The 18,564-nt window shown below is 46.9% G+C and overlaps 2 protein-coding genes across 2 annotated transcripts in view; both read right to left on the bottom strand.

The window, feature by feature from the left end:
• The window catches only part of LOC135392954 (uncharacterized), a 262,911-nt gene that overhangs the window by 209,854 nt on the left and 34,493 nt on the right, over window positions 1-18,564 (bottom strand). The window lies entirely within an intron of this gene.
• LOC135390483 (uncharacterized) lies at window positions 9,513-10,145 on the bottom strand. The gene has a single exon (XM_064620186.1). The coding sequence runs from the start codon at window positions 10,143-10,145 to the stop codon at window positions 9,513-9,515; it is 633 nt and encodes a 210-aa protein (XP_064476256.1).

Genomic DNA, 18,564 nt, shown 5'->3' with positions numbered 1-18,564 from the left:
TGTTTTCATTGAACACTAGCAGTTTGTGCATTTCAGCAGTACAATAGATTTACTCTCCAGCCAAACAATGGAAATGACGTCATCAAGATCGTATGACGTCACTCAAGGCCGCAGTCGCTCCACCCTCATATCAGTCAGGTCATCATGACGTCACTGGATAAGATACTTAGTCCAGTGATAACATATCATTGATAAGATTATCAAGTAACAATAATAACATCAATAGCTCCCGTGGCATAGTGTTTGGGATGATCGTTTCCCACGCCGAGACCGGGAGGTGACACGGGTTTGAATCATGTCACCGGCTGTGCTGTCTGAGGTTTTCTCTGGGTTTTCCGAAGGCTTTCCTGACGAATGTCGGCACACTTCCCACTGAAGTCGGCTCAGGATGCATACTAACCCCCACTGTCCCCCACTCCTTGCTGCTCTCTGCGTAGTTTCAGAACAGATGGCGCCATACTGTTGCTATAGTTCGTTAAGCAACATCTTGAAGAGATGGCGCCACTTCCGCCAAATTTTAAATTTACCTGTTTAACAGATGCGCTACTTCCGCCCGAATTTTAAATTTCCCGCCGTATACTTTGTGTCATTTTTAAACAGATGGCGCTACAGCGAATTCCCGTTGACTTTTGCCTCACGTTCAACAGATGGCAATACACCGAATTTTAAATTTCCCGCCCATAGTCTTTGGTATTGCTAAAGAAGCCCTCACGATGATTTGATTTCAGAAAGAAAAAGAAAACAATGGCGAACCATTTCTATGTCAGTTTACTGTCAAATACCTCGAGTGATGTATTTCCTACTAACACAATGAGGAAGTTAAGTTTCTTGCGAGAGAAAGCAATTTCTTTACCTTTCCCTCCACTGCTAGCAAAACACTAGCTAGCGAAAAAAAACACGAGCATAAAAAAGCGAACAAGTCCAATCGATTTTTTTTCTCGAACGAATAGTTCACAGGTATATTTCAACCATATAATCATTTCAAAGAGTGAGCAAAGCATAGTGCTACTCTAGTTCAAAAACAGTTGAGCTTCTACTGAAACAGTAATCGATGACATTTGGATTTCATACTCTTCACCCTGTTATGCAAAGTATCGAGCGGACGTATCGTAACACAACTACGCACATGTCTTGCTGTATGGATATATATTTCTTCTATTGACATTACATGACACAGTCAACCTAGCACAGCATCGAAAGGACATTCAAATTAAGTCGATCCACATACCGCGTGAGGTCGACGATGACGCAATGCTGATTTTGAGTTGAGATATGCAAAGGGGATGGCGAACAGAATGTCCAACAGATCGCGGCTCTGTTTGAAGCGATTCTCCGAAAAAAGGACACCATCGCACGCGAGTCTTGACTGATGAAGTTGCACGACGACTTCCCCGTTGTAAGACAGAGGGTATTTTTTAGAAGGTTGCATCGCTAGTGGCTAGTGTCTAGTTTCTACAGTAAACGAGGTGGCATGAGGAAGCGACAGATACAATCGTGAACTGTTCGTACTGCACTCTGTGGCTGCTACAATGAACTCAGCTGCTATGAGGGACAAATCACACACTGCCACACACCAGAGAGGGCTCTGTCCCAGCAGCGACTGCCCCAGAACGAAATCCTGAGGGGTTCAGGGGGCGACCTTGCAGGGCAGGGAGGCCACATGATTGCCTCCCTCTGGATTCGACGCTGTGCAACGAGCTGCGTTGAATGTTTCAGACATATTTATGTTAAGGTTTTCATTTCCCCATGCTTTTATTGACGACTTCCACGTGACGTCAGCGTGTGTTGCAGGCACTCTTTAATCACTTTTCCGCAAACTCACAGCTAGCCGAGTCTCACTTCGTTCCGGATCCCAGCAAACACGTATGATTCCCAGATCATCCTGTTTTCATCTCACAGCCCAACCACGATGAGTTCATCCATGCGTCGTCCCCCGGATCTCCGGGACCCAGGAATACGAAATCCTCCCATATTCATCCCTGTGACTGTGAGAGCTGCCTGCGAGAATGCAACCCTCCGCGCCTCCAACTGCGCTTGCGCGGTACGCAACCACAGGTGCATTTCGTAACGTTACTACGTGATCCTTAATATGATCCTTAATCCTTAAGGCCATAATGCTAGGTATGTTAGGTATAATGCTAGGTATAATAGCATAATGCATATGCTAGGTATAATGCGATCCTTAATATGATCGTTACCGAACACGATGTAAAATTTGTAATGTCATTCTTCATGTTTTCGCATGGCAACATCCAGTATTTTGTAGTTCTAATAAAGATACGCGACTGGCGCTGCTTATAAGCGCCCAGTGGGAGCAGCAAGCTCGTCCGGGTTGCAGGCTGGATGTGTTGTGGTGTGATGTTGCAATTGTGAGCGAGTTTCAGAAGTCCATCATTTGCCACTGTGCGGAGCTAACATGGCTACTAGCGGTAAATGTTCATTTGTGTGACTGCTTGTGAGTGTAGCTGAGAGAAAAGACACCACTCTGGAACCAGACTGTACGCTGAGGTGCCAAAAAATGTGGATACCATCACGCACATTTCGACGAAATGTCAGTGTCCCCGTGAGTGAGAGCCTGCAAGCAAATCGTTCCGTAAGGTACAGCGGCCAAACTAATAATGTGACGGCAACAGGGGTAGCCTGTACCCTCAGTCAGGGCATGATGATACGAGTAACAGCGGTCCAATGTTCTTGGAACACGGCGCGTTTCTATCCCGCAATTCTCAAACAAGTGGTTCGCATGTCAGGGATATCAAGACTCTTCCGATGAAGGTACAGAAGGAGTAGTATATGTGTTACACCAGCGAGGGTCAGATATGGCTCGCATGAACGCTTCTACAGATGTTCAGTCAGGACGCTCTCCACTGACATACATGGACTTGAGCAACGTTCAAGGTAAATTATTACCACAATTTGGGAAGCGTTGAGTCAGTACATTTTTCTTTGTAGAAAATTATGTCACGCCAACTTCTGCAGCATGACTGATCCCCCGCACTGAAAGACCTGACCCTTGTATGTCAAGTGAAACATTGTTACAGAACATGATCACTCTTTGTTGAAAATAGGAGATATGTTGTCACGCTGTCTCTGCTGCAGCATCAAAAAGCGCAGACCAATCCAAGATGTGCCGTACGCCGCCACCTACATGGCAACCTTATTCTCACCGTATGATTAATTCCACTGTTTCGGAGACTTACATTGAACGTGTTGTACTTTAAGGCTGGTAAAATTAAGACCATCATCATGCAGTCAATGAAGCTGGGCATTTGGACCCTAAATTTCCCATCGGGGTACACAGAATTATGTATTTCCAGCCACACAAAACGCTTTTGAACATGCTTTAGCATGGTCGGCAAACCAATCCAACCCAAATTTAAGAACCGCTGCATGACCTTGACACTTTATGCGCTTCATGTCGCTTTCGTCATTGTCACACAGAGTCCCGCACAGTCCGCCAAGTATACAACGATGCAGTGGCAGACGAGGGAAATGGATGAGCGTCTACTTCAGCCAGTGAGGCAGTCAGCCCAGCTGTCTCAGTCCCAGCCAATAAGGCTACCAGAAAGCACAAACTTCACAATATGGTATGCCAATAGAGATGCTCCCAAACGATATTGTTATGCGTTGACTGTTGTATGGTGAACTAGCTGCAAAGCAAACCGTTTCAGCTGTGTGTATCCCAAGCAGCAATCAACAAGATGAGCGGCCTCTCCCCCGTACTGCTGCAGTGTGTATCCTGCACATGGTAGGAAAATGTTCCTGTACGTTAGAAGTGCATTGCATATCATAATTCCGTAGCCAGCATCACAAAAAAGAAAAAAAAACGAACGCGTACTATACCAAGCATACGATTCCCTCTGTCTTTCTCTTTTTCTTTTTCTTCTTTTTTTTTAATTTCTTTCCTTTTCTTTCTCCCAGATATTGTGCGTGAGTAGCTGGTGGTCTTAACGAGCGCCTACATCTCCATTTTTCTTATTTTTCATTCCATTCACGTTGCATATATTTCCAAATCTGTGAACACATTTCTAACACTCTGTACTCATCAAACAATCATGTGCTTTGACGTACAAAATGTCATCTCCTGTTTAGATGCCAACGTCGTGCAGCGGAGCTTATGCTTGGCACATCGTTCACGGGTATGTTAGCTTACAACGTTTTCCTTGATTTTGTGGCAGATTGCATCTTTTGTACGTTGTTTCTTCTTCTATGTCTTGGGGTGTTAATCGGTGCTTCTCGAGGGCTGTCTCAGGAGATCTCGCCACATCGGAAGTAAATACCTCCACTTTGCTTTTTGCTTCCAGCGAAAGGGCACAAAGCAATTTACATAATTTACTTTAGCCTTTATAGCTGAAGTGCTCGGAATGGTGCATACCATGAAGCTTATTCAGGAGCACCACACCGCGCGGCTTGACCTCATATTGGCCATGTTAACAACGGCACCAATGGAGGGACCTGCAGAAAATGACATCTTGAGGGAGCCATTCTAATATCGTCAAGAGCTTCTGCGATTCAATGTCTCTCTTTACCATCACAATGGCTATAATTGGTACGTTCTGCGGAATCGCACGCATACTCCACGCTCATTGTCTTTGTCATTGTATTTGGGATAAGGTTGTGCGTAAAGTTCTGTTTTCGTCACTTGAGTAGCTCATGGCTCTTCTTAATGTTGCGGAAGCACGGTCTTCTGAGATGCGGGGGCAGTGACGGAAGGGACACCACTAGACTTATCCTGTGTCAACTGATGTCAGATGATGTGGCACAGAACTTCAGCTACAAGGGTCGTAAAGGAAAGAAGAAAAAAAGAACTTCAGCGCCCTCAATCTGGGGCAAGATTGTCATTCGTATGTACTTTACTCTGCATACTAAAGTGCTTATAACACTCAAATCGTCCAATCGCAGCCTTGAAACTATCTTGTCATGTTCTCATGCATGCTCAAACGACTGGAATGTAGCCGCTCGAAGGTTCTGCTTGCCAAAAGTGCAGAGGTAAGTTATAGTGTGATATTTTCTGGAGCATAGTTTATCTAATTGAAGTACTGTACACAATATTTGCTTGCGATCTGACTTGATACGTTGTTCTTTGAAACGCTAATATGCGAGGCAAAAATCTAAAACTTTTGTGATGTACAGTATGTCTCAGCCACATATGATGGAACGAGGAATGTAACAAGAAAAGGCGATAAGTGTTGTATATCAAGAACAGCTGTTGAATGTTTCGAAAAGTAGTATGCTTTGTTCTCATGTATCTTTTCCTTGAGACAAATTAATTAGCTGTGAGTAATTGCCTAATAGTGCCCTGCGTAGACGATGTTCTCAGCAAAAAGATCGGAAATTACCACAATACGAAATGATACCAGAACTCACAATCTCTTTTACGCGAGCTTTGTGCATTTCGATAGAATAGCGTCCACGCGTATATGAGAAAATGTCTACCTTTTCTGTGGATTTCCAAGTTGTAACGCAGTGCATTTTTCTTGAGAAATGAAAAAAAAAGGTGTACGTTGACTGAGACACGGGGGTAGGTGTTTATCAAACCTTCTCAAACATCGACCCTATATAATAAGTGAAAAACTTTGCTTTGTGATCCCTAAGTTATTTATTAGCAGCATTCAGGTAAAAAAACGGGTAGGCAGATTAACAACAGCTCTTCGCGTAGCACGCTTCGCCTGTTTTAAAACCGTGGTTCACATTAGCTGGGACACCCCGTATACAAACATTTCTCAGTTTGCTGTTCAACCCACCCATTTACTATTTTCTCTTCCGAGAGAGATGAGAGAAGTTTCTGAATGTGTTCGTGAAACGAGAATAGGTACAATCTTACACCTCCACTGTGTATAGAGGTTTTTCCTACAGTGGTGTTTATGTACTCTCGTTTGTAGTATGTGTTGTGTACAAGGCCATTTGTGCTTAGGAAATAAATGTTTTACTGATATTCGAAAGCAGTAGTTTCAGTGCTCTTCGCCATTCTGAGCCCTGGCAGTGGGTGGGTAGCGGGAGGAGGGGCTACCGCCATTTCTGGACTGCATGCATGCTTCACTGCAATACCTCAAAAGACGCACGCAGTATCATCCCACCTTGATCGCTCGGGTGATCCGCGGGTAGCTTGCAGGAACGTTACTCGGGTGGCCAAGTTGTGCGTTTTTCGGAGTTTCGGAGTAAAAGGGCGTGCTGAACAGCAAACTGGGGAATGTTTCTATAGAGGGTGTCACAGCTAATGTGAACCGTGGTTTTAAAACAGGCGAAGCGGTCTACGCGAACTGCAACTGTTGAACCTTGTTAACAGCGTGATCTGACTACCCGTTCTTTCCCTCAATACTGCTAATAAATAAGGTAGGGATAAGAAGGCAAACGTTTTCACTTATTATAGGGTCGATGTGTCTACCAGAAGGCTTAGACTGCGTTAAGAAACATCTACCCCCATGTCTCAACCCGGGTGCACGTTTTCATTTTTATTTCTTAAAGAAAAATGCACCGCGTTACAACCTGGAAATCTACAGAAAAGGTGGCCATCTTTTCACACTACGCGTGAACGATATTCTATCCAAATGCACAAAGCAGGCGTAAAACAGATTGCCACTTACGGTATTATTTCGCATTGTGGTAATTACGCGATATTTTTGCTGCGAACATCGTCTACGCAAGTAATGCATTGCAGCAAACACTTGGAATGGGTGTTTACTCAGGGCAGCCTACTGTTCTGTTTCGGAGCAGCAGACAGACACATCCATACCCAAGAAGAAGATGATTTTAATGTTCCGAACACGAGCGCGTGAGCACTGATACCAATAACCGTGGAACTGAACACCACATTCCCTCTGCTCTTAAACTGTTCATTCCGTCTAGAGCTCTCGTTCAAGGCATTCCCGCTTGGAAGCGTTCTGGAGGTTGCCTACGACGACTGCTGCGACGTAACTGTTCCGAATGCGGATTTGTCACATCGACGTCCGATGTTACGTTGGCACCGGGCTGTACCGCTGGCTCTTGACGAGTCTCTGTTGGTGCCAGTGGCGTTGCTGCATCGCCTTCCACGGGCGCTTGCGTGTCCGAGTTTGTAGCACCCGACGTCCTGTCACCATACAAGGGAGTCGTTGGCAGGTTCTGTGACTCGCTAGGAGCTTCGTCTATTGCTGACGTTCCCCTATCGTGCCGAAACGACATTGGCGACACACGTGCCCAGCGAGGTTTCAAGTGGTCACTGTGTACAAAGCGCAGCTGGTTGTTCACCTTGACCAAGAACGTTGCCTCGCTCACTTGCTGAACTACTGTGGCCTCCTCCCACGCCAAAGGTTCACCTCTTGTCGTCTTCACGTAAACTATTTCTCCCACGGTGAACTGTGTGGCTCTTCCACGATGCTCATTGCGCCTAGTAGTGTTTTGTTCCTGTTTTGTCCTCATGTCTTTAACGAAATCTGGTTTTAAAAGTGAAAGTTTCACTCGTGGCTGCCTCTTCAGGAATAGTTCCGCAGGTGTACGTCCAGTTACCGAACTAGGTGTATTCCTGTAGGCTAGCAGAAAATCGTCAAGACGTTGGTGGAGGGTCCTGCGTTGACCTGTCATGTTGTCATGCAAGTCTTGCTTGAGGAATGTTGTCTTGGTCGTTTGAACCAGGCGTTCGGCTGCGCCATTCGACGCTGCGTGGTAAGGCGGCGTACGCGTATGCCGGATTCCGAGCCAGCATGTGAAATCTGCGAACTCTTGCGAGCTCATGTGACAGTTCATGTCGCCGAACGTAAAATGGCTCGGTATATAACTGGAATTTCCTGCCGTAGAGGTAACGATGGAACCGCTTCAATCCGAAGATAAGTGCGAGAGCCTCCTTTTCTCCCTGTGCGTAGTTACATTCCGCAGCGCTGAGAGTTCGAGATGCGAAGGCGATCGGTTTTTCTGTTCCATCCGGCATGACGTGGAAAACCGCTCCGAGGCCGTATGCCGAAGAATCACAGCTGAGACCAATGGGCTTCGTAACGTCGTAATATGCGAGCACTTGGCTGTCGATCAGACGCCGTTTGGCTTCTTCAAATGCTTTTCAACATCTTTCTGTCCACACCCAGCGTTGGTCTCTTTTCAACAAATCGTACAACGGTGCGACTATGGTAGCGAGATTCCTGATAAATTTTCCGTAGAAGTTCAGCAAGCCCAAGAAAGCCCGCAGTTCCGTAGCATTACTCGGCTGAGGAGCTTCAATTATTGCCTTTTTCTTGGTCTCCGTCGGGAATATGCCTTCCTGTGTGACTGTATGCCCCAAGTATACAACTGACGGCTTGAAAAATTGGCACTTTTCTTCTTTCAGTGTCATATTGTGCTGTTCTAGTCGATGCAAGACATTCTCCACCATTCGCTGACATTCGTCCACGTTTTCACCTCCGACGATTACATCATCAATGTAACATCCCACCTTGGGAATCCCTTTTAAAACTGAATCCATTAGAGACTGAAAAATGGCTGGTGCGCTCGATATTCCAAAGGGCAGTCTCTGAAATTGAAACAGCCCGAGATGTGTGTTTACTGTCAGCAGTGGCTTGCTTTCTTCGTCCAAGGGAACCTGCTGGTACGCTTGTGACAGGTCCAGAACCCAGAAAACTTTTCCTCCGGCGAGTGTTGAGTACAAATCCTCTGGTAAGGGCAAGGGATAATGATCGGTCTTCAAAACAGGATTCACGGTGATATCGTAGTCCCCGCATAGCCTTAATCCTGCTCCGCTGCTCTTCGGTACCACAACAAGGGGCGTTGCCCAGTCGCTTCTTGACACTCTTTTCAAGATGCCATCAGCTTCCAATTTCTCCAACTCCTTTGCTACTTGGTCCTTCATGGAGAACGGTACTGGTCGCGCTTTCGCAAACACTGGTTGGGCTGCCTCCTTGACGAGAACACGTTCTTTGAAGTCCTTCACCACTCCTGGAACGCCTTTGAAAACTCCAGAGTACCTTCACCGCAACGTCTCCACCCTTTACCCCACGTCACTTGACAGATGGCAGACACTCTTCCGATCTAGCCTCAGCCTCTCCAGCCAGTCTCTTCCTATTAATGCTAGCATTTTCCTGCCCTGATCTCTGACGACCACCAACGGCAGGAGCATTTCGTCGCCTGTTTGGGCCACTTTGACGCTTGACTTTCCCAGTATCTGCAGCTTTTCCCCGGTGTAAGTTCGCAAAGCTGGGTCTGCTGTCCTGCACTCGATGTGTGGGAAGTAATGTCGATACATCGTTTCGGACATTATTGTGAGCGCTGCTCCAGTATCTATTACCATGGGAACTTCCTTTCCTTCGATACTCATGTCTACGCTGTGCCCACTTGCTGCCTTTTCTGAGTAACATATAGTGTAGCAGTCGCAATCATCCGACTCTTCGTCCGTCGTATCGACGTATGTGACAGGCTTCGTTTTCCTTTTTCCGCACACCGCTTGCAGGTGTCCGTTTTTGTGGCAGGATCGACACGTGAGATTCCTGAACCAACACCAATCCGAGCGGTGAGGCTTCCCGCAGTGCTTGCACTCGTCTCTGTCCTCTTCCCGTTTACTGTCTGCGCCCGGTACGGCTACTTTCCATTTTGGAACCTTCTTCCTTGCTCTCCCACTGATAGCGTTGACTCCATCTCCTTGGCTTGCGTCGTGTAACTGCTTCGTTTGCTTCGCTTCGTAGCTCCTTTTCCAAGGCAATCTTGCATGCCACTTCAAACGTCAATTTCTCCGTTGCAAATAACGTTCGCTGCGTCTCTTCATCACGTAACCCAGCTACCAGTCTGTCCCTCAAAGCGTCGTTAAGAAAAGTACCGAGCTCACGGTCTCTGGCTAAGTGTTTCAACTCTGTGATGAAGTCCTTGACGGTCTCATCCGGATGTTGAACTCTTCGATTAAACTGACAACGTTCCGCAATGATTGACCGCTGTGGACTATAATGTCCCTCCAAGAGCACCTTGATTTCTCCGTGTGTCTTCTCCGTTGGAAGTGCAGGCACAACGATCTTTTTCAGCTCTTCGTAAGCTTGCCCCCCGATTACGTTTAAGAGCAGCTTCAACTTCTTTTCTTGAGGCACTCCATTGATGTCGACGTAGTTGTCGAAACGCTCAAAGTACGAGCGAACGTCGTCAACCTTCGTGTTGAATTCAGCCATAGTGCCGAGCTTCGGGGCTGGATGTGATTGTGACATCTTGGATTAAGTGAGTCCAATCGGGTCCTCTCTGTCCGATTCCTTACTTTTCCGACCGGGTGACTAGCGATTCAGGTGCCTTCTGCGTCGTTGCGATGAACGCTTCGTTGTCATCAAACCTCCAACGTTTCCAGAAAGCCTGGATGACTGACTAGTACTGCTGCTGTTTTAAGCAAGAACTCCTTGCCGCCTTGCCCATGTAGGTCGATCAACCTTCGTCGCCAGAATGTTCTGTTTCGGAGCAGCAGACAGACACGTCCATACCCAAGAAGAAGATGATTTTAATGTTCCGAATGTTCGGCGTGAGCGCTGATACCAATAACCGTGGAACTGAACACCACACCTACCACCCTCGAACCTATAGTTCGGCCCAAAAATAAATTATTCGAAATAGCACAGATTATTCCCTCTTACTAATTTTTTAAAGGAAAATATACATGTGAAAAAAGCGTACTACTCTTCTAAACCTTCAACAACTGTTCCTGACAACACACATCGCCTTTTCTTGGTTACTTTTCTCGTTCCATCATATGTAGCTATGACATACTGTTCACCACAAAATATTTAGATTTTTCCATTGCATAATGGAGTTTCAAGGAACAACGTTTCATATCATATTACAAGGAACTCCTGTGTACAGTACCTCAATTGGATAGACTATGCTTTTGAAAATATCACAGTATAACTCCCCTCTGCACTTTTGGCAAGCAGATCTACTCGGATTCGAAAAAGTATCGCATTGCAACTCGCCTGCATAAATGTTTTTTTCAACATAGATCTCTAGCAAAGAAAAAATTTGTGCTACAGTGGATGTACGTAGTGCTCAAGTAATTATTAGGTACTACTGCGAATATTAAACCCCACGAGAGAAAACAGGATTACAGGAGGCAAACAATCCACCCACAAATTTATACACTGGATGAACCTTCGAGCGGGCAACATTCTAGTCGTTTGAGCATGCACGAGAACATCACAAGACAGTTTCAAGGCTACAAACGGATGATTTGAGTGTTATAAGCACTTTAGTATGCAGAGTAAAGAATATACGAATCTTGCCCCAGATTAAATTTTTTTCGCTTTACGACCCTTCTAAATGAAGTTCTGTGCCACATCATCTGACATCAGTTGACACGCAGGGTCGGTCTAGTGGTGTCCCTTTCGTCACAGCCCATCAGAAGAACTTCCTCCCGCAACATTAAGAAAAGCCATGAGCAACTCAACTGAGGAAAAGCAGAACTTTACGCACAACCTTATCCCAAATACATGTAGACAACGCGCGTGGAGTATGCGTGCGATTGTGCAGATCGTACCAATTATAGCCTTTGTGATGGTAAGGAGAGACATCGAATCGCAGAAGCTCTTGAAGATATTAGAATGGCTCCCTCAAGAAGTCATTTTCTGCAGGTTCTTCCGTTGGTGCTGTTGTTAACTTGACCAATATGAGGTCAAGCTGCGCGGTGTGGTGCTCCTGAATAAGCTTCATGGTATGCACCATTCTGAGCACTTGAGCTATAAAGGGTAAAATAAATTATATAACTTGCTTTGTGCCCTTTCGCTGGAAGCAAAGAAGCAAATTGGAAGAATTTACTTACGATGTGTGGATATCTCCTGAGACGGCGCTCGGGAAGCACCTATTAGCGCCTAAGCACCTAAGCACCTAAGACCTAGAAGAAGAAACAGCGTACAAAAGATGCAGTCTGCCACAAAATCAAGGAAAACGTTAAAAGCTACATACCTGTGATCGATGTGCCTAGCATCTGTTCCGCTGACCTACGCAAGACACAAGACATTGGCACCTAAACAGGAGATGGCATCTTTTTACGCTAAAGCACATAATTGTTTCATGAGTACACAGTGTTAAAAATGTGTTTACATATTTGGAAATATGTGCAACATGAATGGAATGAAAAAGAAAAATGGAGATGTAGTCACTCGTTAAGACCACCAGCTACTCACGCACAATATCTGGGAGAAAGATAAGGAAATGAATTAACACAGGAAATCGTATGCTTGGTATAGTACGCGTTCCATTTTTTTTGATGATGCTGACTCTAGATTTATGATATGCAATGCACTTCTAATCTACAGGAAAATGGTCCATCCATGTGCGGGATATACACTGCAGCAGTACGGGGGAGAGGCCGCTCATCTTCTTGATTTCTGCTTCGGATACACACAGCTGAAACGGTTTGCTTTGCAGCTAGTTCACCACACAACAGACAACGCATAACAATATCGTTTGGGAGCATCTCTATTGGCATACCATACTGTGAAGTTTGTGCGTCTGGTTGCCTTATTTGCTGGGACTGAGACAGCTGGGCTGACTGCCTCACTGTCTGAAGTTGGCGCTCATCCATTTCCCTCGTCTGCCACTGCATCGCTGTATACTTGGTGTGACTGTGTGAGACTCTGTGTTCCAATGTCGAATGCGATACGAAGGGCGTAAAGTCTCAAGGTCATCCAGCTGTTCTGAAATTCGGATTGGATTGGTTTGCCGACCATGCTAAAAGCATGTTCAAAAGCGTTTTGTGTGGCTGGAAATACATAATTCTGTGTACCCCGATGGGAAATTTAGGGTCCAAATGCCCAGCTTCATTGACTGCATGATGATGGTCTTAATTTTACCAGCCTTAAAGTACAACACGTTCAATGTAAGTCTCCGAAACAGTGGAATTAATCATACGGTGAGAATAATGTTGCCACGTAGGTGGCGGCGTACGGCACATCTTGGATTGGTCTGCGCTTCTTGATGCTGCAGCAGAGACAGCGTGACAGCATTTCTTCTATTTTCAACAAAGAGTGATCGTGTTCTGTAACAATGTCTCATTTGACATACATGGGCCAGGTCTTTCAGTGCGAGGGTACAGTCGTGCTGCAGATGTTGGCGTGACAGAATTTTCTACAAAGAACAATGTACTGACACATTATTCACTCCTCTCAACACTTCCCAAATTGTAGTAATATATATTAATTTACCTTGAACTTTGCTCAAGGCCATATACGTCAGTGGAGAGCGTCCTTGCGATTGGACTCTGACTGAGCATCTGTACAAGCGTCTATGAACTTCAGTCATCGGCACTTTGCGATCGGTAACGCCTGTTCCGTGCAAGCGTTGCTCAAATGAGCCATATCTGACCCTCGTTGGTGCAACACATGTATTTCTCCTTCTGTAGCTTAATTGGAAGCGTCTCGATGAGTGTCCCTGACATGCGAACCACTTGTTTAACAATTGCGGGATAGAAACGTCCGTGTTTCAAGAGGATTGGTCCCCTGTTACTCGTATCATCATGCCCCGACTGAGGGTACCGGCTACCCTCCTTGCCGTCACATTGTTAGTTTCGCCGCTGTACATTACGGAACGTATTGCTTGCAGGCTCTCACTCACGAGGACGCTGACATTTCGTCGAAATGTGCTTGATGGCGTCCACATTTTTTGGCACCTCCGCATAAAGTTATCCCTAATCAGTCTGGTTCCAGTGTGGTGTCTTTTCTACCAGCTGCACTCACAAGCAGTCAAACAAATGTACGAGGGGCGTTCAAGTCAAACGGATATACACTTGTAAGCATTTGTAAGTCAAACCGGGACTTTTCATTTTACAGGCGAGAAATTAGTTTTATTTTTCAACGTAATCTCTAGCTGCGCTAATGCACTTGTCCCAGCGTTTCACCAGGGTTTGGATGCCAGCAGCGTCGAAATCTTTACCGGCGCGTAGCAGCCATGATCGGACCGCATTTTTGACCTCGTCGTCGCAGCTGAAGTGGCGGCTCCCAAGGAACGCCTTGAGTGGTCCGAAGAGATGGAAATCGCTAGGGGCGAGGTCTGGACTGTAAGGGGGATGTGGCAGCAACTCCCAGCCAAGTTCCTGTAAGGTGTGTGTCGTGAGATGCGCGGTATGCGGGCGTGCATTGTCCTGTAGGAGGAGGACTCCTTTGGTGATGAGGTCCGGCCGCTTTTGCTTCAGCGCCTTGTGCACATCCCTGAGAACCTGGCAGCATTATGCACTATTGATCGCACTATACAGGGTGTCCCAGAAAACGTAACATTGCATTAATAAAATAAATTTCAATAATAAAAAACTACTTCACCTAGAACCATGCGGTTAACGGCATTTGTTCTTATTAGGATTTTGCCACCTCCTGATGTGAATATCATGTATCGTAAGTTTAATTATGTAAATATTTGGGAACTGAACTCGGGAATTTGCCATGTGAAGGTCACTTTTTTACCCCATTAATATGAAGAGCGTGCCGAATTCACTCAAATTCGTGATAATTAACAGTGATATTCACGAGCTACCCCATCGAAAAAAAATAGCCGAACATCATGCTTTTCGGAGCAGCGGACCATAACGCGCGATGAGTTTTTGAGCGCAATCGCTTACAGTCCGACGAAAGGAGGTTCCAAAGCCAGCCCACAGAGTGATAGTAGAAAAAGTAGCAGTTCCTAAAATTGGGAGAGGGAAAGCCTTATCCCAGCAAAAGTCGCAAGCGATAAGCGATGCCTGTGTTATCTCTTTCTGCGATGCCGGGGTGGGCTGGGTTTCCAACCTCCTTTCGTCGGACTGACAAAGATTGCGCTGAAAAATTCATCGTGCGCTATCCTGTGGGAGCTCCGTAGAGCACGATGTTCGGCTATTTTTTCCGATGGTATATCTCCTGAATATCCCTGTCAATTATCATTATTATGTGTAAATTAGACACACTCTTCACATTGGTGGGGTAAAAAAGTCACCTTTACTTGGCAAACTTCCGACTTAAGCTCGCAAAAATTTACATAATTAAGCATACCTTACACGACGTTCACACGAGGAGGTGGCAAAACCCAGTAAGAACAAATGCCGTTGACCGCATGACTCTAGGTGGTGTAGTTTTTTTATTATAATTCAATGACACGTTTTCTGGGACACCCTTTATGCACGATTGATATCGACACACGGCTCTACCCTACGACCCTAGGATCCATCTACCCTAGGACCCAACGGGCACTATCATTCCAAAACTGGAAGTGTTCATGAATGATAGTGTTCAATGTTCCCACAGAAAGGTCCGTCTTTCGAGCGAGTTCGAGGCATGTTATCCGCCGGTTCTTGAGGATCGAGCGCTCCACAAGTTGAATGTTCTCAGGAACTCTGACACTAGGCTCTGAGCCGCATCGGCCGGGATCGTCCTGTACTGATGTACGGCCGTCTCGGAACCGTTTGCACCACTCAAACGCTTTGCTGACTAAGTGTATCGTGGCCATACTGAGCCTGAAGTCTTCTGTGAATTTCAGATGACTCTACGCCTTCATTCACGAGAAACTTCATGACATCGCTGTTCGATGTGCGCGCTCACCTCGTTGTCGGCCATCTTGTCCACCACGTGTCTTCTGTTTTGCACAAACTTCGGACCACCACGTGGTGAACGCCGAGGCCTGTCGCGTGTGAAAGTGACGAAAAAGAAGTAGCGCGAGCCATTTGTACACTGAGACAGAAAGTCCCGGTTTGACTTGAACACCCCTCCTACATTTACCGATACGAGCCATCTCAGATCCGCACGATGGCAAATGATGGACTGCCGAAACCCGCTCGCAATTGTATCATCACATCAGAACGCCTGTAGCCTGCAACCCGGACGAGCTTGCTAACGGTCTGAACCTTTGAACCTCGCTCCCACTGGCCGGCTAGAAGCAGCGCAAGTCGCGTATCTTCATTGAAGCCACACAATACTACAGGTTTTCCCTGCGATTTTAATCCAAGTGCGAGTTAAATTAATCCATGCCCCATAAAGTTTGCATGGCACATGGATTAATTTCGATGGCGCTTGGATTAAAATCGGCGGGAAAACCTGTAGATGTTGCCATGCGAAAACATGAAGAATGAAATTGGTAAATTTTACATTGTGTTCGGTAACGATCATGTTAAGGACCACGTAGTCATGTCACGAAATGCAGCCGCAACAACAACAACTTTATTTTGACTTTGGAGAGTGGGGAGGTTCATCGTAGGAGGAGATACTCTACCCCATTGCCGGTGGGGATGTGAGGAATAAAATAACGAGCCCCTTCACAATAACGATCGAAGTCCGATGGTGTCCAGAAATGTCAAAAGAGCTGGCCCAATCCATTTCGATAGGGAGAAGGGACGAGAGTCCAGCTGACGAAGAGAGTCGGAGTGTGCGGTTCGGGAAGGTTGCTAGTGGGGGCAATGAAGAAGAATGTGCTCGAGATCCTCAAGAGCACCACAGTGGCTGCAGGTGGGAGAGTCAACTTGTCTTAAGCGGTAACGCCACTGAGCTGTAAAAGCCACATCGAGGAGCATTCGGTGGATGAATGCAGCATCTTGACGAGACGTGTTTCGTGGCATGCGGAAAGCGAGCGTTGCATCAACTCTGCTCAACATAGATGGGGGGAGAATGTCGGTTGTCTATGGGCGGGAAGCCAGAGGTGTCACGAGGCGTCGCAGAATGGAACGGCGGTCTCCTCTCAGCAGAACAATACTGGTCCGTTTCCGACACGAGAGTGCTGCCTCTGCGGCGCTGTCGGCCTGCTCGTTCCCCACGATACCACAATGGGCTGGAGCCCACTGGAGAACTAGCCTGTGGCCTGCTGCGTAGACAGTGTGGTAAGTCACTAACACATCTGTGACTAGGGGTGCGGAGGGGCATCGGACGCCCGAATTTTCAATAGCTTGAAGTGCAGATTTGGAGTCTGTGAAGACTGCCCATTCCCCGCGGTGTAAAATCAGCGATGTGTTGTAGAAAGAAAAGGATGGCATAGAGTACCGCAGCTGTGGAGGAGGTTGGATGTGAAAGGCGTCGTCCTTGCACTACCCCTTCGGATGGTGTGACGAATGCTGCGGCGGACTTGTTGTATCGGGATGCGCCATCTGTATATGCTGCCGTAAACGTAGAAAACTTCTCGTCTACCAGAGCATGAAAATGGGCTCGTAGGACTTGAGGGGGGACCTGATCTCTTCTTTCCAGAAGGTTTGGAAGGCGTACGAAAGTCGGCGGTACCGGCAGAGACCAGGGGGCTTCAAGCGGTATAATGTCATTAGCTACGAAGCCAGTGAGAGTCTGGCGTGCCTCTGCGCTACTCGATAGAAGTCGCTTTCAGGGCGGTATCGAATTTTCTTGAGGAGCGGGTGATGGGGAATATGAGCACGCAAACGTAGGAAGTGCCGAGCCGTTTCACGTTCACGTAGAACCTCAATCGGGAGTTCACCGGCTTCAGCCAGTACTTGCCGTGTTTCAGCCATTCTTGGAACTCCGAGGCAGCGACGAAGACTTCGAGCAAACAGGGGCCGAAGGGTATTTAATAACGTTGTTGATATCCTGTGCAGAATAGGAACGCTGTAAAGCACAGTCGCCCTCACCAACGCCGCGTGAACTGCGGGCAGGGAACGCTGATCACCGCGCTATCCTGAGCCAGAAAGATGTTGAATTGCGGGGAGCCATCGCTGCACTTTAGCTTCAAGGTGTTTAATGTGGCGAGCCCAGCGCAAGTCCGAGTCCAGTACTACGCCAAGGAAGCGGTGGAAGCGTACCGGCTCAAGCTTCTTCGCACCAACTCAAAGAGGGAAATGCGCGTGAAAGGGAGCTCGACACACTTTTAGGGTGAAAGGTCCATCCCAAGGTGCGTGAGGTACGTATGTACATTATTTAAAGCGAGCTGCAGGCGGCGCTGTATGGCTGGGCGTGATTTTCCTACTGTCCAAAGGGCGACGTCATCTGCATACGCGGAAAACGACACTTTGCGAGGAATTACTGATTGTACGCCGGCCATCACCACATTAAAGAGTGTCGGACTGCGAATACTTCCTTGGGGGACACCTTGAGGAATAGGATGCTGAGGGCTTTGGCCTTGGGACGTACGGGCAGCGACAGTTCGGTCTGTAAGGAAGTCTTGGAGCCAGATGAAGAGCCGACCGGATACCCCAAACGAGCGCAAGGTGTGCAGCACACAAATGTGCGAGAAGGTATCATATGCGCGCTTGATGTCGAGGAAAACCGATAGGACGATCGGTCGATGGGCACGAGCATGTTCGACTATAGAGAGTAGGTCGAGGACTGGATCCATGGAGTTTCAGTGGCGACGAAATCCAGCCATTTCGTGAGGGAGCCCACGTTGTTTTTCGAGCCACCAGTCAAGGCGATGCAAAACCATTCTCTCCATCAGTTTCCCCATACAGCTTGTCAGGCTCACAGGGCGAAAGGAGGATAGGCATTTGGGGGCTTGCCTGGTTTCAAGATGGGAACAACCTTCTTCCTTCACAGGTACATGCCTTCTTCCAGGTAGGTGGTAAAGATCCTTGTTGCCAAGATGTATTATAGACATGAAGGAGAGCTTAGAGTGACCGCCCGTCAAGGTTTCGCAGTGCAGTATAGGTGATTTTATCGGGTCCTGGGGACGAGCCGCCGTTCACAAGCTTCAACGCGG

The sequence above is a fragment of the Ornithodoros turicata genome, chromosome 4 (genome assembly GCF_037126465.1).
Source record: "Ornithodoros turicata isolate Travis chromosome 4, ASM3712646v1, whole genome shotgun sequence".
In the NCBI taxonomy this organism is placed as follows: domain Eukaryota; kingdom Metazoa; phylum Arthropoda; class Arachnida; order Ixodida; family Argasidae; genus Ornithodoros; species Ornithodoros turicata.
Note: the sequence above shows the minus strand (reverse complement) of the source record. Positions and strands in the feature narration are given on the sequence as shown.

Bases quoted from the DNA above. Each gene is read 5' to 3' on its own strand.
- LOC135390483 (XM_064620186.1), bottom strand. From the start codon at position 10,145: ATGTCACAATCACATCCAGCCCCGAAGCTCGGCACTATGGCTGAATTC.